Source organism: Sciurus carolinensis, chromosome 8 (genome assembly GCF_902686445.1).
Source record: "Sciurus carolinensis chromosome 8, mSciCar1.2, whole genome shotgun sequence".
NCBI lineage: Eukaryota > Metazoa > Chordata > Mammalia > Rodentia > Sciuridae > Sciurus > Sciurus carolinensis.
The window spans coordinates 29,845,193-29,868,326 of NC_062220.1; the positions used below are offsets into that span (position 1 = coordinate 29,845,193).

Below are 23,134 nucleotides of genomic sequence, written 5' to 3' on the forward strand. Positions count from 1 at the left end.
GTTATAACAATTTCTACTTCTATCAGTATTGTATCATTTCTCTTGAAATGTAGCTTCTGGTTTGGTTGGGAAGTAAATTTGAAAACAGTGATTTTTAAAATTTTATACTATGTTTGTATAGGAACATGAATGTAAACTGACCCAGGAAATCCTAGAACTGATTGACAGAGAAGTTGACCTCATGATGAGAGGAGTCAAACCCCATAACCTTGAAGGACTCAGAAAAAGAATTGCAACACTCTTTTTTCACTATATTAAAATACCTCTGTTTAATCCTGAAGTTGCAAGATACCTGAAGGTACTCTTTTTTTTTCCCCCCTGTATTCCTTTCTTAGAATCCTAGATGCAATATGTTAAATTGGAAGATGTTCAGAATTTTGGCTTTAATTCTTCATTTGGAATTTATGGGGAAGACCACTTTATTGGTGAAATTTGCTTTGAATGATTAGCATGTTGAAGAACTAAACATACTCATTTGCCTTCTATGTCTGTGCTTCCAGCCTTGAATTTTTCTCATAGTAATTGAACTAGTTTTCCAGTTGAGAATTACATAATGTTGAATTCATCTAACATCTCACACCTTGATGCACACATGCATGTTTCCACCTGGAATGCTCTGCTGTTTCACCAACCAACTCCCACTCATTTTATAGACTCAACTCTCTTTCATGTCCTCTCCTTCATGAGGTCAGGGAGAGTTAAGCATTTCATTTCTTACATTGCATGTTGCACCTTATTTATCTTCCCTAAAATACTTAGCACGTAGCTATAATGATTAGTGAACAGACCCATATAGATATCCCGAGGGAAATCCAAATGTAAATTGTGTTTCAATTAACTCTAACTCTGGCATGCTTTGGCTTCTGGGGAATTTTGTGGTCCTAAGCCAAGGTAAGTGCCTTATTGCTTTCATACTGTGAAAAATTATTTAAAACACTTTCAATAAATTGGGACTAAGGGGAGGGGACTGCCAAAGAATTATACGTTGTGTTTCATTTCAATAATTATTTTTAGAGTTATAATTTAAGGAGCTGACTAAACATCTTTGTAACTTTTTGACAAAACAGAATCTCAATATTTAGACAAATCCTTTAGAAGAATAAAAATTATTTAATTTTTATGTTCTTTCTTTTTAATTTTTTCTAAGACCTTAATTATATTGCTAAAAGCATATTAAATTATAATGAAAATCCAAGAGAAAAGTTGCTTGCTGTATTATTTCAATCAATGTTTGATTTGTCCATGTTAATTTCTAGTCCTTCTATAGACTAATGCAGTTCATACATATTCACAACAAATTTAGAGGGAATTTTCAAATTCTGTACTTCCCATGTTATTTTATTCATGTTTTAAATTTGCCTTTGGCAAAATGTACTCTTTTTGGTGAGTTTTGACAAATGTGTAAAGCCACTAACAGTGCAGTCTAGGTAATTAATAGTCCTGTTACCCGAGAGAATTCCTTTCTAGTCAGCACTTTCCCGACCCCCCAACCCTGGCAAACCCTGACTGACCTGCACGTTATTTCCATAGTTTGATCTGTTCCGGAATGTCACATAAGTGGAATCATGCTATCATGGAATTGTAGCAGTCTTTTGAGACTGACTCTCTGGATTAGCACATTACTTTTGAAATTCACCCATGCTTTGGAGTGTATAGTAGTCTGATACTGTAGCTGAGCAACTGCCTGATTGTCTGGATACACATGAGTGTATTTTTTTATCCTTTTTTTCAGTAAGGGAAGTTTTGAATTTGTAATTCTGGACTTTTATGAATAAAAACATATAAACACTTGATTATAAGTTTGGGGTAAATTTAATGCAATTAAATAACTGGGAGTAATTATATAATTGTTGAGCCACATGATAGATGCATACATACATTTATAATAGACTGCTAAACTTTTCTCCAAACTAGTAGTACGAGGTTGAATTCTCAACTGCAGTATTTACGGGAGTTCTAGTTATGTCATATCCTTGTCAGTTCTTGGAATTATCAGTTTTTAACTTTGAGAAGTCTAACAAATTGTGTAGTGGTGTCTTATATTTTAATTTTTATTTCCTTAATAACTAATAATAGGCATTAAACTAATGCTTAATAATATTGAACATCTTTTCATATCCATTTTGCCTTACGTAGATCTTTATGATGAAGTATCTGCACATAACTTTTACCAACCCCCTTCTTTTTTATGGTTGGGTGGTTTTCTCTTTATTAAATTTTGAGAATTTAAAAAATATATTCTGTATATAAGTTTTGTGTCAGACATGTGATTTGAAAATATTTTCTCTCATTCTGTGGTGTCTTCATTCTCCTAGTAGTATTTTTAATAGAGAAGTTTTTATAATAAGGCTCAATTTACCAATTTTAAAAATGAATCTTGCTTTTGGTTTAGTATTTAAGAAATCTTTGTCTAATGTCAAGGGTCACAAGAATTTTCATGTTTCTTACTTTATAATTTTGTCATTTTAAGTTTTACAATTAGGGCTATCATCCATTCTCAGATTAGCTAAGGATATTTTCTAATTTTGTTTTGCAAATTGTCCCCTCCCCCCATTTTTAAAGACACTTCTTCACTGAATTGTCTTGACTCCTTTGTTAAATATAATTGATCACTTTCTCCCACTTCTGGCCAAGATGAAGTAACTTGAAATTACTAAAATGTAAAAAGGAGAACTGATGTTTTTTAAGACACCAGGAAATGAAGGAGTGTGGTTCCTGAGAGACAGGAAACAAATGAGCAGTCCTACAGTAGCCTCATTTTACTGCCTTGAAAGACTGTCCATGCTACTATACAAACAGAGAGGATTCCTTGGGTTGTAGAGAGAGATCAAGACTCTTGTTGGTTCAACACTGCTAAAATTTGCAGGACACAGGGCTACAAATGAGGGAACTGCCCAGATAATGAACTCTGGAGATGCCCTTTATCTGGTTAAAGAATGTCTCTTAAATTCCTGATTTGTTGATAGTGGTTTTGCTTTTGATTTGTTTGTTTAAATATGGGATAGATACTGAATTTATCAAATATATTTTTCTTGCATTCATGGAGATGACCATATTTTTCTTCCTCCTATTATAATATTTTGTTCCTCATCTCCCTTCCTCACTTTGATTTCCTACTCTTGAATCCCTTGAGGCAATCAGTGTTTATAACCTGGTGTGCAGTTTTTCCTACCTTACTTGATGCTCATGCAAACAGCAGTTGAAGTTGTGATTGAATTCAGTAACCTAGAAGCAACTTAGATCATTTCTGAGCACCTAGAATATATGCTTAAATCTTGAACTGAAATCAATATATTTAATTCCACAAGAGTAACTCTTATGCTAGTTTTATGTACTTATATTTAACTTATTCAAGTACAAACATTTTCAAAACATTTTCTGTGTGCATAGTGTTACGTTAGGTCTGAGAGTACAATTGTGGAGCAGGAGGCAAATGCTCCAGAATGCTGTAGAATCAGAGGAAGAATTCCCCAAAGCGTATGCATGTCATGGAAAAGAGAAACTGTGTTTTCTAATGTGGGAAGTCAGTATTTCTTTTGTTGATTTCTGTTCCTATAGAAAGTTCTGGAAAGGAAATAGACTTGGGAATACTGATCATTTGGATGACATATAAATCCACTGGAATAGAAGGTAGTATAGCAAAATTGGGGATTTGATTTTTCATCTTCAAACAGCATAGAAATAAAATTTGGAAAAATGTGTATGCCCTCATATGCAGGAACGATTTAAAAAGTCAAAATATTAAAAATCTGTATTATTCATAACACCTACAAATATGTGGCAAACCACCAGAAAACTGACAGGAAAAAAACGCTGGGTAGAGTCTTGACAGGGTAAATGAATAATGCTTGGAATTTAAACTTTGTGTAGATTAGTAAGTTAAGGGGAAATATGACTTTTTAAATTAACCAATTTTTTTTAACTCGTTCTAAACATTAGTGCACAGTGCTTCTGATGAGTGTATGGTCTGATTTTTGCACCTTGCTTTTTATTTTTCTTTTCCTGCTATTTAGGTCCCTCAAGACCCACTGAAATTTTACAAGAAGATTCACTTTTGCCGCAATTGCCAGCTCTATTTGCCTTCTACGGAATTTGCCATCGCAACCACCTCCCAGCACATATACCGGTGTCGCCACTGCACCAGCCTTGAGAATGAGGCGAAGCAACGGGAAGCATTTTTGAAGTACAAGTGTTTACTTCAACGGCTCTACGCTTCAGAAGCTGATTATGAAGATAACTCTCAGATTGCTTTCTTGATGCAGGTATGGTCAAGAGGGGGCGCCAGTCACGGCTGAAATGTGTCTGTCGAGGAGGATGTCTTGACAGGAAGTGCACGCAGTTGAAGGTATTCTTGGGTGGGAAATACCACCCCCTGATTTCCAAATGTGGACGGCGATTCCAGCCCTAAGTTGTATGTGTAGACGTGTTCTTGGTATCTAAGGGCTGTGCTGTGCTTTGGGGATGCACTAGTGGACCAGACCCTCTATCTTAGAAAAGACAGACGTCATAAAGTAGGACAAGTCTCTGTGACAGCAGATAACAGTGTTATGAGGAGCAGTGTGGAGCACTATGCAGGGTTTAAAAAGGGAACTCGAGCTAATGTGTGGGCCAGAAAAGGCTTCCCTGAAGATACAACCTACAGGAAGAGACAGAAGAATGAGTGGGAGTGAATCTGGTGACCACGACAAACCAAGGGTCACAGGCCTGGAAACAGCATTCAGGAAGACCCAGGGCCAGAGGTGGCACTGTGTGGTGGCATCAGAGATGGCAGGCAGTGTGGGCATCTGATTTTTAGATGAGGGAAATATAACACACTTAATGCTGTTGGGAAAAATGCAGTAGAGAGAGAGAGAACGAGAGAGAGAGAGAGAGAGAGAGAGAGAGAGAGAGAGAGAGAGAGCAAGAGAAAGAAGGAGAGAGAGTGGGGGAGAGAGAGAGGGAGATGAAAGACACAGGGGCAGGATGTTGGAGGAAGCATAACAAATTTTGAATTCTACTTCAACAGGCGTGTCTTTAGACACGCTATTTAACTCATATGCTCCTCAACCTACTTGCCTGTAAAGTGGGGATATTAATAGTACCTATTCAGAGAGCAATTACAATGATTAAAAGAATTAATATTAAAAGATTAGAGGACAAGGTAGAGAATTGTTTAAATAAAATAAATGAGTGAAAAAAGAGATCATGATGTGCAACATAGCTTGTAGATTTCCCTTTGTTAGGACAAGCATCATCTCCTCTGTTGAATTTATGTATTTATTTATTTATTTATTTGGTACTAGGGATGGAACTCAGGGGCACTATACCACTGGGCCAAATCTCCAGCCCTATTTTTGTGTTTTATTTAGAGACAGGGTCTCACTAAGTTGCTTAGCACCTCGCTTTTGCTGAGGCTGGCTTTGAACTTGCGATCCTCCTACCTCAGCCTCTGAAGCCGCTGGGATTACAGGCGTGCGCCACTGCACCCAGCCTATGTTGAATTTAAAGGAGGAAATATTTGTATCATATTCTGATTAGGGCCAATGAAAAATATTTCTGGAAGGAACAGTAAAAGAGCACACAGGAAGGAAGGCAGGGGTGCGACTAGGTGAGTGGGAACCTGGTGCTGTACAAGAGTAAAATAATCAGGAAACGATGGAGGACCCCTCTGGCTCACTAGGAAACAGAGGCGTGGCAAACACAGGTGGTTTGTAGTGCTGTCAAGGTAAGTCCTGATGAGACAGCCGTTGTGCAGGAGCTGGAGTCCTATTCCTACTGGTGTTTGGGAGTCTGACACAGGCATAGGTTAAGGAACCTCATGATTGGAAGTAAAAATGAAGTTAAGTCCTTGCTGAGCTCAGACGTGGTGTCCTTGTTGCTAAATCGTCCTTGGCTCTTCGAAACAATGTTTTAAGCAATACATTCAATGTATCTGTCAAGATTCTCTTTGCAGTTCCTTTGGAAATGTGTCCTAGATGATACTAAGTAATAATAGGGCATTATTTCGACTGCTTAGTCTACCCTAAAGATTTCTCTTCAGTTTTAAAATGTGTGAGAACTTTGGATTTTTCCAAGAGAGGAATGGACAGTGAGGAATGGCTTGGTAATTTACCTTGAAGAGGAGAAGGGAGTTTTGAGAACATGCCAGTTTATATGCTTTTCTTAGCCTTCCCTGAAGCAGAAACTATAGGAAATTATAATATCCAATCACAAATATTCCTATATTGAAAGCAAGTTGAGGGGGTATGATTTTTAAAATATCCATTAATAGAAACATTAAGAGAGCAAAAAGGCACATATATATTCCTTATGGAATACTACAGGCACGCTTCTTGTGCTACTGTATAGTTAGCACTTGGGATGGGTGTTTGTAGTCTCCCAGTTTATTTTTTCAATTTCATTCCAAAGGGAAAAAGAAATTATCGTACATGCAAGGTGTAGAAGCCCTTGACAAACACTATCATCAGACACTCTTCCAGAAAATTGGGCTTGTGTGGCATCTTTTCAGGCATTGCTGGGGGCTGGGGCAGAACTGACAGAGCCATCCATTCTGGTAGCAGGGTGGACCTGGGCACACCACGGTGGCATGTGATGGTTCGGTCAGTGGGGACCTGGAATGTACTTCTGTGGAAGTCCTGGGATGGGGGCAGCTTTCACAGGGGGAGAAACACACCTTTGAGGCTGTTACTCTTGTTAAAAGGTGTGGACATTATGTTAATCAATTGAGAAAGGATATTGTTGTGGAAAATAAATGAGGTATTTCTAACGTCAAAGATCTTGATAAGACTGTCAGTGCTAGAGAGGTTTTAAAACAAATACATTTTGAAAATTATAATTGTAAAAAGAAAAAAATCTGACTTTCTATTTCCATTTCTTCATTTCCAGTTCATATAGGAATATCATGCCAGTTCAAAATAGATTAATTCTGTTGATATGACAGTGATCATTAACTGAAAGGGAGGAAAGAAGACTCATGAAAAGAATTTGTTCATGAAAGTCCAAAAGTTTCTTGCTAGATTTAAAAAATATTTATTAAATTTTTGAACATCAAAGTAACTAACTTCTAAAGACTCAGAGTATGAAACAACTTCTGTAAGAATAATTCGGTAATTAGCTATTTAGTTTGAATCTAGCCCAGTTATTGATTCTTGCTTTGATTTCTTGTGCTATGGGAGTCCTGTTAAGGAAGTCTGATGCTAAGCCAACATGTTGAAGATTTGAACCTACTTTTTCTTCTGTAAGATGCAGGGTGTCTGGTCTGATTTCAAGGTCCTTGATCCATTGTGAGTTGATTTTTTTGTGCAGGGCGAGAGATAGGGGTTTTAGTTTCATTCTGCTGCATAAGGATTTCCAGTTTTTCCAGCACCATTTGTTGAAGAGGCTATCTTTTCTCCATTGCATATTTTTGGCACCTTTGTCTAGTATGAGAAAATTGTATTTATTTGGGTTTGTGTCTGTTTCCTCTATTTTGTACCATTGATCCACCTTTCTATTTTGGTACCAATACCATGCCATTTTGTTACTATTGCTTTGTAGTCTAGTTGAAGGTCTGGTATTACGATACCCCCTGCTTCACTCTTCCTGCTAACGATTGCTTTAGCTATTCTGGGTTTCGTATTCTTCCAGATGAATTTCATGATTGCTTGCTCTATTTCTGTAAGGTATGTCATCGGGATTTTAATTGGAATTGCACTGAATCTGTATAGCACTTTTGGTAGTATGGCCATTTTGACAATATTAATTCTTCCTATCCAAGAACATGGGAGATCTTTCCATCTTCTAAGGTTTTCTTTAATTTCTTTCTTTAGTGTTCTGTAGTTCTCATTGTAGAGGTCTTTCACCTCTTTTGTTAGATTGATTCTCAAGTATTTTATTTTTTTCAAAGCTATTGTGAATGGGGTATTTTTCCTAACTTCTCTTTCTGAAGATTCATCACTTATGTATAAAAATGCATTGGATTTATGAGCATTGATCTTATATCCTGCTACTTTACTGAATTCACTTATGAATTCTAAAAGTTTTCTGGTGGAATTTCCGGGTTCCTTTAAATATATAATCATGTCATCAGCAAATAGGGATAGTTTGAGTTCTTCTTTTCCTATTCATATCTCTTTAATTTCCTTGGTCTGTCTAATTGCTCTGCTAGAGTTTTGAGGACTGTGTTGAATAGAAGTGGTGAAAGAGGGCATCCCTGCCTTGTTCCAGTTTTTAGGGGGAATGCTTTCAGTTTTTCACCATTTAGAATGATACTGGCCATGGGCTTAGCACAGATGGCCTTTACAATGTTAAGGAATGTTCCCACTATCCCTCTTTTTTCTAATGTTTTGAGCATGAAGGGATGCTGTATTTTATCGAATGCTTTTTCTGCATCTATCAAAATAATCATGTGATTTTTGACTTTAAGTTTGTTGATATAGTGAAATACATTTATTGATTTCCGGATGTTGAACCAATCTTGCATCCCTGGGATAAAACCCACTTGATGGTGGTGGGTTAAATATATTTTTGTATGCGATTTGCTAAGATTTTGTTCAGAATTTTTGCATCAATATTCATTAAGGATATTGGTCTGAAATTTTCTTTCCTCAATGTGTCCCTGTCTGGTTTAGGTATCAGGGTGATATTGGTTTCATAGAATGAGTTTGGGAGGGTTCCCTCCTCTTCTATTTCATGGAATACTTTGAGGAGTATTAGAATGAGTTCTTTTAAGGTTTTGTAGAACTCGGCTGAGAACCCATCTGGTCCCGGACTTTTCTTTGTTGGTAGGCTTTTGATGACTTCTTTTATTTCATTACTTGAAATTCATCTATTTAAATTGTGTATGTCCTCCTGGTTCAGTTTAGGTAATTCATGTGTGTCTATAAACCTGTTGATGTCTTCGAGATTTTCTATTTTGTTGGAGTATAGATTTTCAAAATAGCTTCTAGTTATGTTTTGTATTTCACTCATGTCTGTTGTGATATTTCCTTGTTCATTATGAATTTTAGTAATTTGGGTTTCCTCTCTGCTCCTCTTTGTTAGTGTGGCAAAGGATTTATCAATTTTGTTTATTTTTCTGAAGAATCAACTATTTATCTTGTCAATTTTTTCTATTGTTTATGTTGTTTCAATTTCATTGATTTCAGCTCTGATTTTAACTATTTCCTGTCCTCTACTACTTTTGGTGTTGCTCTGTTCTTCTTTTTCTAGGACTTTGAGCTGTAGTGTTAGGTCATTTTTTGTTGATTTTTTTCTTCTTTTATTGAATGCAGTCCATGAAATAAATTTTCCTCTTAGTACTGCTTTCATAGTGTCCCAGAGATTTTGGTATGATGTTTCTTAGTTCTCATTTATCTCTAAGAATTTTTTAATTTCCTTCCTCATGTCTTCTGTTATCCATTCATCATACGATAGCGTATTATTTAATCTCCAGGTGTTGGAGTATATCTGTTTTTTACTCTGTCATTTATTTCTAATTTCAATCCATTATGATCTGATACAATACAAGGTAATATCTCTATCTTCTTGTATTTGCTAACATTAGCTTTGTGGCATAATATATGGCCTATTTTAGAGAAGGATCCATGTGCTGCTGAGAAGAAGGTGTATTCGCTCTTTGTTGGATGGTATATTGTATATATGTCCATTAAGTCTAAATTGTTGATTGTGTTATTGAGATCTATGGTTTCTTTGTTCAATTTTTGTTTGAAGGATCTGTCCAGTGGTGAGAGAGGTGTGTTAAAATCACCTAGTATTATTGTGTTGTGGTCTATTTGATTTCTGGAATTGAAAAGGATTTGTTTGATGTATATGGATGAGCCACTATTGGGGCATAAATATTTATGATTATTAGTCTTGCTGATTTATGCTTCCCTTAAAGAGTAAGAAATGTCCTTCTTTATCCCTTCTAACTTTGGCTTGAAGTCCACATTATCTGATATGAGAATGGATACTCTGGATTTTTTGCTGTGTCCATGTGCATGGTATGTTTTTTCCCATCCATTCACCTTTAGTCTGTGGGTATCTCTTTCTATGAGGTGAGTTTCTTGCAGGCAGCATATTGTTGGATCTTTCTTTTTAATCCAATCTTCCAGTCTATGTCTTTTGATTGATGAGTTAAGGCCATTAACATTCAGGATTATTATTGAGATATGATTTGTATTCCTGGTCATTTGGCTCATTATTATTATTTTTTTTTGAAACGACTTGGTTTCTCCTTTATTTGGTTGTTCCTTTAGGGTAGTTCCCCCCTTTGCTGATTTACATCATTGTTTTTCATCTCTTCCTCATGGAATATTTTCCTGAGAATGTTCTGTAATGCTGGCTTTCTTTTTGTAAATTTTTTTAGTTTTTGTTTATCATGGAAGGATTTTATCTTGTCTTCAAAATCTGAAGGTAAGTTTTGCTGGGTATAAGATTCTTGGTTGGCATCTGTTTTCCTTCAGAGCTTGAAAAATGTTTTGTTCCAGGCCCTTCTAGCTTTTAGGGTCTGGACTGAAAAATCAGCTGATATCCGTATTGGTTTCCCCCTGAATGTAATTTGATTCTTTTCTCTCGCAGCCTTTAAAATTCTGTGTTTATTTTGTATGTTAGGTATTTTCATTATAATGTGCCTTGGTGTGGTTCTGTTGTAATTTTGTGTATTTGGAGTCCTATAAGCCTCTTGTACCTGATTTTCCATTTCATTCTTCATATTTGGGAAATTTTCTGATATTATTTCATTGAATAGATTGTTCATTCCTTTGGTTTGTATCTCTGTGCCTTCCTCAATCCCAATAATTCTTAAATTTGGTCTTTTCATGATATCCCATAATTCTTGTAGATTCTGTTCATGATTTCTTACCATCTTCTCTGTTTGTTCAACTTTGTTTTTAAGATTAAATATTTTGTCTTCAATGTCTGAGGTTCTGTCTTCCAGGTGTTCTATCCTATTGGTTATTCTTTCTATGGAGTTTTTAGTTTGGTTTATTGTTTCCTTCATTTCAAGGATTTCTGTTTGTTTTTTTTCAATATCTCTAACTCTTTATTGAAATGATCTTTTGCTTCCTGTATTTGCTCTTTTAACTGTTGATTGGTGTGATCATTTAAAGCCTGCATTTGCTCTTTCATCTCCTTGTTTTCTTCCCTGATTGTTTTAATTATGTACATTCTGAACTCCCTTTCTGACATTTCTTCTGCCATGCTGTCATTGGATTTTATTGCTATACCATCTAGGTTTGTTTGGGACATTTTCTTCCCTTGTTTTCTCATATTGCTCAGGTATGTACCCCTCTAGTAGTGAAACTCTGAGATATTGCAGATTTCCTCTATTGACTAATATTGTCTCTGTAGATTTCCAATAACTCACCTCTTAGCCTTCAGTAGCCTGAAGTCTTGAAGGAACTTGAGAATGCGGTGCTCCACTAGGAAGCTGTCCCTCTAGGGGTGATGGCCTTCAGGTAGGGTATATTCCCTGTCAGTGGGCAGCAACACCTCCACTTGTTGACTGATGGTCAGTCAGAGGGGGACTAGACTGCAGACTGAGACACATCTGAGCTGGGTCTGTGTCTCTGGTTCTACTACCCTGGTGGGAAAGCCTCGCCCAGTGGGGAAGACTTACCGGGTGGGGAAATTTCACTGGGTAGCTCTCCTCCAAGAAATTCTCTTTGGTCCAGAACTACCACCTGGACTGGGAGGCCCTCCTCTATGATGTTCCCATGTCCTGGTTCCCAGACCTACCACCTGGGCTGGGGGGCCTGGCCCTGCAAGGGTTTCCCTCGCTGAATGAAATTATTACATTTGCTGATGAATGGGTAGAACTGGAGAATATCATGCTAAGTGAAATAAGCCAGTCTCAAAAAACCAAAGGCAGGATGTTCTCTCTGATATGTGGACGCTTACCCACAACGAGTGAAGGAACGTTTAGAAGTTCATTGGACTAGACAAAGGGGAATGAAGGGAAGGGAGGGGAGATAAGAATAGGAAAAGGTAGTAGAATTAATTAGGCATATCTTTTCTATGCTTATAGATGAATGCATGACCAATGTAACTCTACATCATGTACCACCACAATGATGGGAGTCTAATTGGAACAAGTTACGCTTATGTATAATATGTCAAAATACACTCTACTATCGTGCATATCTAGAAATAACAAAAGAATAGCTGGAACAATCTTTTTTCAACTATAGTTAATTTTCTTTGAATAATCTAATGCAATAATATGAAAGAGAGTTACTTGGGGGAAGAGGACTTTTTTAAGATTTGTGATCAGATAAAATGACAGAAATAACTCTGAAGAGAAAGAGCTAGCCCACACATGAAATAATTCTAAGAAAACTTAAAATTTATAGTTATCATTAAAGATGTATTCCTTTCTTTGTATGTACGTCATTGTTGCAATCATGTATGTATGAGAGACAGGGAAAGAGAGAGATTGTTTAATGACTAAATTGTAAATCTTGAGAAGGCAGGGTTGTTCCTTTTCTTCCCCCTGCTTATGATACGTCTCTGTAACCTGATACATAGCCAAGACTCTATATCTCTTAATAATTGTTGAATGAATGAATGATTCACTTTTCCAGAAATTGATGTTGCTTATAAACATACTGGGGTTGGCAGATGATGGTAATTTTTAGTATATACTGAAAGTGATGATGATGGTAAGTAATGTGAAAGTGAAAGCTAGGGCAATAAAACAAAAGTTAAAACAAACAAACAAAACAAAACAAACCTTAGGAAAGAGCTTTGAGTAGATACTGATCTACCTAAATGGAAAGTTTCTTTTGAATGAACCATGGCATTTGATCATTGACCCCACTGGTAGTCTGTCTCATAAGAGTAACCAACCCTAGGCTCTTGCAATAGGGTAGTCCTGTGATATAAGGGACTTTGACCTGAATTCCTAACTTAACCACTACCATGGTCTCTTTGGTTTTTCCATGATCTCCATTGAGTTGTCTAGGTCACAAGAGTCTTCAGTTCTACAAAGTCAAATCCTGACACTATTTGGATTTGATACATAAAAATGAGAAAAGAGAAGGACTTACGGTTGAAATGACTTTGCCCAATGTGTTAGTCAGTTTTCAATGACTATAAAAATACCCAAGACAATCAGTTTATAAAGAAGAAAGGTTTATTTGGGCTGAATGTTTTAGAGGTTTCAATCCATAGTTTGTGCTGTTGGTTTTGGGCCTGTGGCAAGGCAGCACATCATAACAAGAGCGCATGAGAGAGGAAATGACTTACTTCACAGTGCCTAAGAAGCAGAGAAAGAAGACAGAAGAAGAGACTGAAGTCCCACAATTCCCTTTGAGGACATGCCCCTAGTGGCCTAAGACCTCCCACTAGGCTCCACCTCTTAAAGTTCCTAGCACCTCCCAAGAGTGCCAAATTGGGTCCAAACCTTTTTCACACCTGGGCCTTTGGGGGACATTTCAGATCCAAATTTTAGCACCTGACATTAGCAACAAGTAAGTCATAAAGTACTGGTGATCTCGATATGATATTTGTTTTATAAACTGTCAAATAAGGTCAAATTTTCTATAAAATCTTTAATTAAAATTAACTGAATTGTATTTAATGCCAAATAGGAAAGGAGACAATATATTTCTATGCAAAATGAGCGTTAAAAAATACCTTCCAAATGTAGTGTGCTTTGTTCAAAATTACTAAATCATTACCTTTCAAGCATTTGCTCACAGTCTGCAACAACCTAATGCAGACATCCATGAGGATAATGATGTCAGTAACAATAGCCAGCATTCAAATAGTGCTTACATATTTCTGTGTACTTTATATATTTATTCAGTCAGCACAACAAATCCTATCAAAATAGGAACGATTTCCATGCTGCAGATGAGGAAACAGAAGCACTGAGAGGTTAGCTAACTTGTCCCAGTTTATACCAGTAAGTACCAGCTCTAGAACTGAGACCTAGGCAGGCTGATTCCCAGAGTCCGTCCATTTGAATGTATACGGTATTGCCTCAGAAACAACAATTTTCTGAAACAGTGTTTGCCACTATGGATGTCCTCTGATGTTTTCTATTTAATCCAAATCTGCTTGTTCCACTTTCTATTTAGAGAATTTGGTGTCACCGAAGAGGTAGCAACCCAGAGTTTGAAAAAAAGATAAAAAATGACACACACACATATATTATATATACACATGAATAATTATATCCATATCCCAATGTTTTATATATATATATATATATATATATATATATATATATATATATCCCAATGGAGTTAACATTTTTTTAAAATAAAGATGATATTTACTTCTGGGGTTAAATCCTTATGTGCTTTTCTTAAAGAATTGTTGATGTTACCATTTTGGAAATCTTAAATTAGGGTTTTACTATAACTCACTTGTGAGTGCCATCTCAGTATTTCATATTGCATTAGTCAGGGTTCTCCCGAGAAACAGGCCTACTTATGTAATAGGTAGATTTATTATAAGAAATCAGTTCACATGATTATGGAGGCCGACCACCCCACAACCTGCAAGCCAATGTCCTAGGTCGAGTCTGAAGGAGAGCAGGCTGCATAGACACAGGGAGAGCTGGAGTCTCGTTCACAGGCTGTCAGGCGGGAGAGTTCTTACTTGGGGGAAGGATCAACATTTTGTTCTAGTCAGGACTGCAGGTGATGGGATGAGACCCATCTACCTTACAGAGGGCAATCTGCTTTACTCAGTCTACTGATTTAAATGTTAATCAAATCCAAAAATACCCTTATAAAAACTCTCGGAATGTTGATTTATCAAATATCTAGAAACCCTGAGGTCCCATCAAGTTGACATAAAATTAACATCACATAAGTGGAGATCTGAGAAAAATTCCTGGGAGAGCATTATTGCCTTTCTGATAAGAATAGTGTCCCTGAGGTATGATTTAATTTGAATACTGCTCCTCTATAGGGTTTTGGTTCTCTTATCTTAATTTTCTAATGTCTAAGATTACTAGACAAATACGGGTACCCAATTGGTCTTTTCCCTCTTGTGAGTGAAATAATTTTGATTAGTATTTAGTTTAGTGATGTTATTGACAGGCATATGGGTGCTTGAACTTTCTAATTAAATGAATAGTAAAGTCATGGACATTGGTAAAGATCAGCAGACTGAATTTGGACACAATGGCATGTAAAGTAAAAAGATGAAATCTAAGATATGTAGAAACTCCAGATTCTATTTAGAGAAGAGACTGAGTGTTTTAGTGGTCACCTAGTTCATCTGTAATCCATGCAGAGATCATCAAATATAGTAAGCAGTAGTGTTACTCATTTATTGCAATAATTTTAAATACAATGATTGGTGAAAGGCAGCCAGTTTTTAGAGGTTGTCCATCACCTTGATCATGTGCACATTTCACATTTACATACAAATAAATACTTCATTCCCTTGGATTCAATTTTGAAATTATCAATATAATTGAAAATAAACACAAATATGAACAAATTTTGAATATAAGTAAAATAGCACAAAGTATTAATTTTAAAGTCCCATAGATTTCTTTTCCATAGCAGCGGTGATGATATTTTCTTCTTTAAAATTAAGTAAAAGCAAGATTGCATTAGTTGAACTTAATATATTGAATTATCCATGTAAGAAATACTGTAGTTGTTTATGGTGGAAAACTCTGTTTTTAACTTTGATAAATTTGTTTAGGTTTCATCTGCTGATCTTACAGAAAAGATTCCTGCTTTCCCACATAAATTTTAAAATAGTTCTTCTTTTTGCAGTGCTTGTACTTTGTAAAGCTTGTACCTCCATGACAATTAGATGGAGACCTCATGATAAAAAGTCATCCCAAGCGTTTTTAGCTAATATGATTTAATTTTTTACTAAAGTTTCATATTTCATTTCACCACCTTTCCCTCTTTTGTCATTAAGACAACAAAATATTTTAAACCAACACTAAGTCTTTATTAAACTTCAACTTCCTCATTTGTAAAATGGCAGTAAAAAATCCTTAAGAGAGTCCTACTGTGGCCCCGAGGATAAGATGATAGTTGCTAACAAGTTTTTGAAAGAATTGAACACCATATGCTTACTAAGGCAATAATAAGGCATTATAGTGATTCTATTAAGGTAAAATTAGCATACTGGAAGAAATATACAGCTTACTCTAGGTTAGGGTCATGAACTGAGACTAGTGATGTAGTTCACACAAAATAAACAGAAGTTTGGTATAAAATAAGGAGTTGTGTGCCTCTGAAATCTGATGAATGGCATTTGCTTTTAAAAAATGAACCTAAACATAATTTAATTATTTCCTCAAGTAAAATAGTAATCTTTTTAAAAATTTTAATTAGAAGAAAAAAATTACTTTTCAAACTTATTTTGACATGCAGCTACAGGATATTCAGTACCTGATGGAGAACATCTGGGCCTCACAGTCAGTTCTCAGTGCCTGGGACGATATCAATGATCTGGTCATGGTCAGGTGGAATAAGTCCCTGGAGTGGTCCCCCTGGAACTGCATTCTTCTCACCAAAGATGAAGCAGTTGCTCATCTCAAACTAACCAGTATTGAAGAGGTAAGACTTTGTACTTTATTTGGGAAGTTAATTGAGTCATTGGAATTATTGGAGGTAACTTGATTGCCTTTAAATACATTCCATGAATGATTTAAATACTTCCCCATTGGAATTAAGAAACAATATATAGATTAACAGTAACAAAACATGTGGATAGTATGTAAGACAGAGGTTAAAATAACTGGATTATATTCATTGTGTACATGTACAAATATGTAGAAATGAATTCCACTATTGTGTATAATCATACTATACCAGTAAAAATATGTATTTTTTTAGATTAAAAAAGGAAGCTAGAACATGTAAAAGGTAAAGATAGGCGATTTGAATGTAAAAGTACCTCAACATGATGCCACTACCTTCTGACAGCAAGTTGAAACACATTAACTCCACAATTAGTTCCACGAAGGTGAAGATTTTGTCTCATTTATTTGCATCTGTGCTCTGACACCCACAATTGTGCCTGTCACCGACTAGGAGTTTAATAAGTACTTATTGAAAAAAATAAGTAAATATTACCACCACAAAGGTATTATGGAACCCGGCATCTGTCCCTTGATTGATTAATAATCATCACAAGGCTGCCTAAAAATACACTCCATTGTCAAATGTACTTTGTTCATAATTTTGTACTTTAGATGGCAATCATACTGATGGGGTTCCTTTTTTCATTTGCTTCCAACTAACTAGGAGTGGAGGAAGCACTGCAAAAATTAAAGACCATTTAGTTTCAATAACTTACAAGATGAAATCTGTAAAACATTTTGATGAACAAAATCGAGGGGCCCCTGAAGAGTTCCTAGAAAGCTACATTACACTACAGAAGCCCAGCATCCCTAAGGCTGGTGCTGCCTTCAGTTGATTACATTGCTGCATCTTTAATTCCATGCATGACGTCACTAAAGGAAAATAAAGAAATGATCATTTAGAATAGTGCTATTCCCTGCCTGTTGGTTTTTGAGAATTGGGTAGGGAGAGAATATAAGAAGAGAAGCCAGTTAAATTTTTAGCTTTTTTTCAATAATTTCTCAGTTTTAAGAATTCAGGCTAAGAAAAATTTCACTCTAGGGATAAAAGGAAGGGCAGCAAGAAATTGAAACTGCATTAAATGTTATATTTAGTAAACTAAGCTGCCTCATAAATATTTAATCACTGGAAACATAGCCAATACTAGCAATATCATTTCATCTAGGACCCACAATGAGATTGAAGTTCATTCCCAGAGCTGATATTCCAGTGCTTCTTCAATTAATCCACACAACTCCCTTTGTGTATTTAATGAAATTATTTGCAGTATCAAATTAAATGTTCTATTCACAAGCATTTCTAATTTCAGTATGCCAATCTTTCTGAATTTCTGGAAGTGAAGCAAAAGTTTTCAACCAGACAAACTAAAAAATGCTTGCCTTTTTCATGGTTTGGGCTGGCATAATCTTTTAAGTAGTAATATTTGGTCTAGTTAAAGAATACTGTATGCTTTACAGCAAGTTAAAGAATTTCCAGAATTTCCTTAATGCAAAGAGATATTTGCTTTCTCAAGAAGTGAAAAATACTTAAAATTTAAAATAATCTCGACTCCTGCAATCTCAGAAGTTATAGGAAAGGCAGGAAGAAAGATATCTGTTCTGTGAACCTAAGGGCGGCAGATGAATCTCTCAAAGTGTGCACATTGGCCAGAGTAGGAGTGATTGTGGACGAAAAATCAGCAGTTCTGACCCAGTTCTTCTCCAGCTTTTTCACTAACAACCTGCCCTCTTTACTTCCTGAATTTTTAGATTAGCTAAAAATGTGGAATCTGTAAAAAGAATGAAAGCAGCCCCATCTTTGAGTTCTGGAGTTCTCCTTTATGAGTTAGTTTTGGTCAAGGTTGGTAATTCTTCATGCCCCAGTTTTCTCATCTATAAAAAGGAGATAATGTTATCTCATCATAGGGAAGTTTTGATAACTGAATAGCCTACTGTTTAAACTCTCAGCTGAGTGTTGGGCATGAATCACCTTGGGTAGTAACTATGTATCTGAAAGTACTTTGAAAATATTTGATTCATTTTATTTTTAATTATAATCAGAGCAATGCATTATTGGTTTAAAAATATGAACAGGTTAAAATAATATAAAAAATAAAAGTCTCCTGATATCTACCCATCATTATCTGTACATTCCATAGAGAACTTCTATTTCTTATACATAACTTAATGAAATCTTTCTAGAATTGTCTATGTGCAAGTATATGTATACACATATATGTATATGTAAACATATATACATATATTTACATATACTTTTAACTTAACGTATATATATATATATATATATAGTTTCATTTATTTATGTAAAAATTGCTATATAACTTGTTTTGGGGGGTTGGCTTAACAATAGATAGTGGACATCTTTCCATATTATATTATTTTTTAAGAGTACCTTGATATTTCCTTGAATGTGTATTCCCTAATATACTTAGCCCATCTTTATTACTTTTTATATTTATAAAGGACACTTTGAAGTCTGCAAGATTTTGTGAAAGTATACATTAATCTAGCATAACAGAAATGTTTTAGTTTTCCTTGGATGAAATACAGACAAAAATTGAAACAAAATTAGATTAGTAACAAGGACTAGAATTTATCTACTAAATTTTTCTGTAAAGAGGAAACTTTAAAATAAGCTGGGATATTCCTGTCTAAAACTTTCGTAGGAATATCAGCCATAGCATATCCTATTGTCATGTATAACTAAAAAGAACCAATTAAAAAAATGAATATAAATCCATTGACTTTTTTTCCTCAGGGCTGACTTTACCTTAGATTTGACCATATAAAGAGATTTTTAGTGGGGTAATTTCTTACTCTCAGAAAATAATATACAGGTGATTTGGTTGAAAAGAGATCTGATTAAGAGTTATAAAGAGAATAGATGAAGTTTATTAATTTAATCAGAATTTACTTTTGAATGTGTCAAATACTATGCAAAGTGCATAGAGAAAAATGAAGAAATATAATGAATGTAATTCTTCATTGTTTTGGATGCTGTCAGGTTTAGCCCTAACAAGAGAATGAGCAATTTATCATGACTTATCGAATGTGAGTCTAATTTCCTTTATGTAACAAGGTCAGAGGTGGGCAGTCCCGGACCAGTGTGTCCTGGACAGTGCTCTTAGAAACTCAGGTCCTCTGAATTCCCTCAGCCAGCTTCAACCTTTGGTTTTCATTCTCATGCTTGTGGACTCTTGGTCATAAATTGGCATAAATTACATTATATCTGTCCCCAGGAATGGTCAAGGGCTAAATGTGCTTAATACATGAGTCTTCTCACTCTTAAAAACCTCTTTAAAAAGCTTTTCTGAACTTTGTGTGTGTGTGTGTGTGTGTGTGTGTGTGTGTATGTAAATTCATTACATGTTACACGGCAATCCCTAGATAGAAAACACCAGAAAGCTGGGAACATCTAACCCATGTAAAACCAGCCTATACATACAAATGGAAAAGAGAATGAATATTAGTTTGGTAACTTGCAGTGGATGGAAATTGAGAGGTCAGAAGAACAACTAGGGAAGGCTCCCAGGTTGAAGCATCATAGTGACTAAGCCTTGAAAGAGAACACACAGTGAGAGAAAACAGATAGACAAACCAACCAACCTGTATTCTGTGAAGAATGAACTACTAAGCAAAGACAGTGAGATACAGCAACATTTTTACCTGATGATGAATATCTGTGGTGACTTTTAATAGAATTAAATTTTCTTTTCTTTTCAGGGATATGAACCTGTATTTATCCACAAGATCAAACACAAACATATCCTGGCTAGGAACTACTTTTCTCATATTCCAGTGTTGGCCTCATATATACTTGATCATGGTGAAATGAATGAAATCAGACGTAAATATTACGTAGATACATCACCTAAAATTATAGAAGCCAAGGGGCCTCATTCTTAGAAGATCCAGAAATATTTGTTTGATAATAAACTTTGGTGTCCGCTGCTAAGAGAGTAATACAGAAGTCACATGATATGGAAATGGAATTTTACCTTTTTATTAATTTTAATTGTTTTTTTTTCATAGTATGCTGAATTGTATGAAGAAAAAACATCTCTATAAATGTTTCATTTTTAGGCAGTTAGTATTAAACTGAACTGTGATTTTGTTACTGAAATTAATAGTTTAAAGAGAACCTTTCATTTTGAATTTTTCACACTGTTTTTTTAAAAAATGTAAATACTTTAGAGTTAAAATACAACATCCAAACAAAAAGTGGGCCTAACGTTTAATGCAAATAGTTTACTTTAGATAAAATACAATTGTAGGAGAGTAGTTAGAGAATTCTCTTTCTTGAAAATCTTTATAAGTAGGATAAAGACCATATTTCAACATAGGAATTCTTTGTCTTTTATTATCCACTTTTATCTTTTATAATCCCAGTAAATCAACTAGAACTATTTGTAAACACACAAACAAGAATCTGCATTTTATGTGAGTAAACAAGGCAAACAGTGGAGCTATTATCCCATGAGAAAAATAACTCCCCTTGGGGTAATGGTGAGACTCTGGGGAGAGCAGATATGATGGAGTCAGCCCCACAACCCCTTCTCCAGAAAACCAGAAGAATGACCGGGACCACATGTTTGTCAGGCTCTCCGAAGATGTACAGTGGCAGATCAGTCAGTCTTAGGGAAGAGATGGCACACTCGAAGGAGCATCACTGGAGAAGAGGACCTATTACACGATGTGGCTGGAATGTAGGGACACAGTGCCGAAACCCAGTGCCAGTCTGAAATGCGCAGTATCTACCCCTTCTCTCAGAGGAACTCCAGAGGGAGGAACCTGGGAACTCGGAAAGAGAGTGCCCACGAAGAAGGCTTTGGAGAGGACCAGTGACAGGCCGTCAAGGGCACAGCCAGCCCTGGTGATCTCCTGGAGGAAGAAAGAAATAGCCCACTTCTCACTTCCCTTCCTCCAGTCTGCCTGGGTATCCCCTGTGCAGAACCCAAGAGGAGAGCAGGAGGAGGAGTGGTCAGCAGTCACATGACTTCAGGGCAACGAGCACGTGACCAAAGGGATGGAGTAGATCTGGAGGGTGGAGAGAAACTATCAACACAGAGAGGGAACTAAGAACGAAGGTCTGTAGTTCAAACTGCAACATTTCACTCACAATTATAGAAAAATGTATAATTTCCTCCTAATTCTAATCATCAATTAATGAGGCTGTTCTTTCAAGTGAAGTGATCAAGAATTTCAACCTAAGTATTTGTTCTGTATGAACATTTGATAACAGTTTAGCAACACATTTTCTAGAATGTTTACACATTTTCTAAGTGAAGTACATTGCATCACAATTGTTAAAGAAATAAACATCCAAGAGGAAAGTGATATAACACTGTCATTTTTATAGACAATCCAGACATTCTCGGAACTTTCTAAACAACATATCACAGAGGGGGACTAGATTGGGGACATTTTTCTATTTGTTCTAAATTATACATGACAGTAGAATGCATTTGACACATCATACATAAATGGAGTATGACTTCTCATTGTTCTGATTGTATATGATGTAGAATCACCCCTTTGCCCCCTCCCCTCCCTGCATTCCCCTCTGTCTAATCCAAACTGTAACCCCCACCTCGTTGATTGTGAATTAACATCTGCATATCAGAGAAAACATTTGTTCTTTGGTTCTTTGGGATTGGCTTATTTCACTTAGCATGAAATAGCTCCATCTATTTACTGGCAAATGCCATAATAGATTGGAGACATTTTGATCACTGATAAAATGGCAACAATGTACCAGACATATGCAAGTTTACACTGGAATGGTGAGTACCTGGATTTTCCTATGGGAGAGTGAGAATTTCACAACTCTGAGAAGTAAGGGGTGGGAACGTAGTGAGGGGGAAATAGACAGATGGGTTAATAAAGGATTTAGGAATTCCCCTATTGACCCATGGGTGAAGCTGTTGACAGCAGCACAGGAGCAGAAGACTGGACTAAGACCCATAGGACTGAACAGGAGATTTGAGGCCTGAGAGAAAGATAGAGGCTGGGTGTTTATTCCCCTGGCTTCTCCTGTCTGTCTGTTTCTTGATCTGTCATTGGTGGCTGCTTTTCTCTGCCCAAGACCATGGCTCCAGCTGGGTGATCATCCCTCCCTCTCTTCAACTCTTTTTGGATTCTGGAAAACATTCTTTCCCTTTCCTCCTTTAGTTCACAAGTGAGTGTCTTTCTTTTTGTAGTTAGTTTACTTTTTCTTGCTTGTTTCTTTAAATAGTGTCTTCTCCTCTGTAAACAGTCCTATTATTAAAATGCTTCTCAAATTAAACAGTCTGAGTGTGCCAACTGGTTCCTGCTAGATCCTGACCAAAGCAGAAATGGGTCCCAGGAAACTGATCTTAAAATGGAATCTCAGGCTTGGATTGCTCACATATTTGAGGAACATATGGGCATCCTCCTTGCTGGTGGGGGGATAATGATAATAATGCAGCATGTGTTAGCATCGTGGTTTCAAATTGTCGTCAGTGGTGGCACAGCATGGGGTGCAGATGGAGAATAGAGCACAAGGAGCTCTAGTGTTTGAGGCCTAGGCTACAGATCCAGCAATTTTCTGGGTCTCAAGCTAACGTGTTAAGTTCTGAGTTCTAGGTAAGAACATATATTTGGCAT

General features: G+C 36.1%; 1 protein-coding gene across 1 annotated transcript in view; it reads left to right on the forward strand.

The window, feature by feature from the left end:
* The window catches only part of Iqub (IQ motif and ubiquitin domain containing), a 79,662-nt gene extending 56,778 nt beyond the window's left edge, over positions 1-22,884 (forward strand). The window contains exons 10-13 of the mRNA XM_047561459.1: positions 122-298; positions 4,014-4,262; positions 16,296-16,481; positions 20,231-22,884. Coding sequence (XP_047417415.1) covers positions 122-298; positions 4,014-4,262; positions 16,296-16,481; positions 20,231-20,413 — 795 coding nt within the window. The 3' untranslated portion in view covers positions 20,414-22,884. The remainder of the gene's footprint in view (positions 1-121; positions 299-4,013; positions 4,263-16,295; positions 16,482-20,230) is intronic.
* The last annotated feature ends 250 nt before the right edge of the window (positions 22,885-23,134 follow it).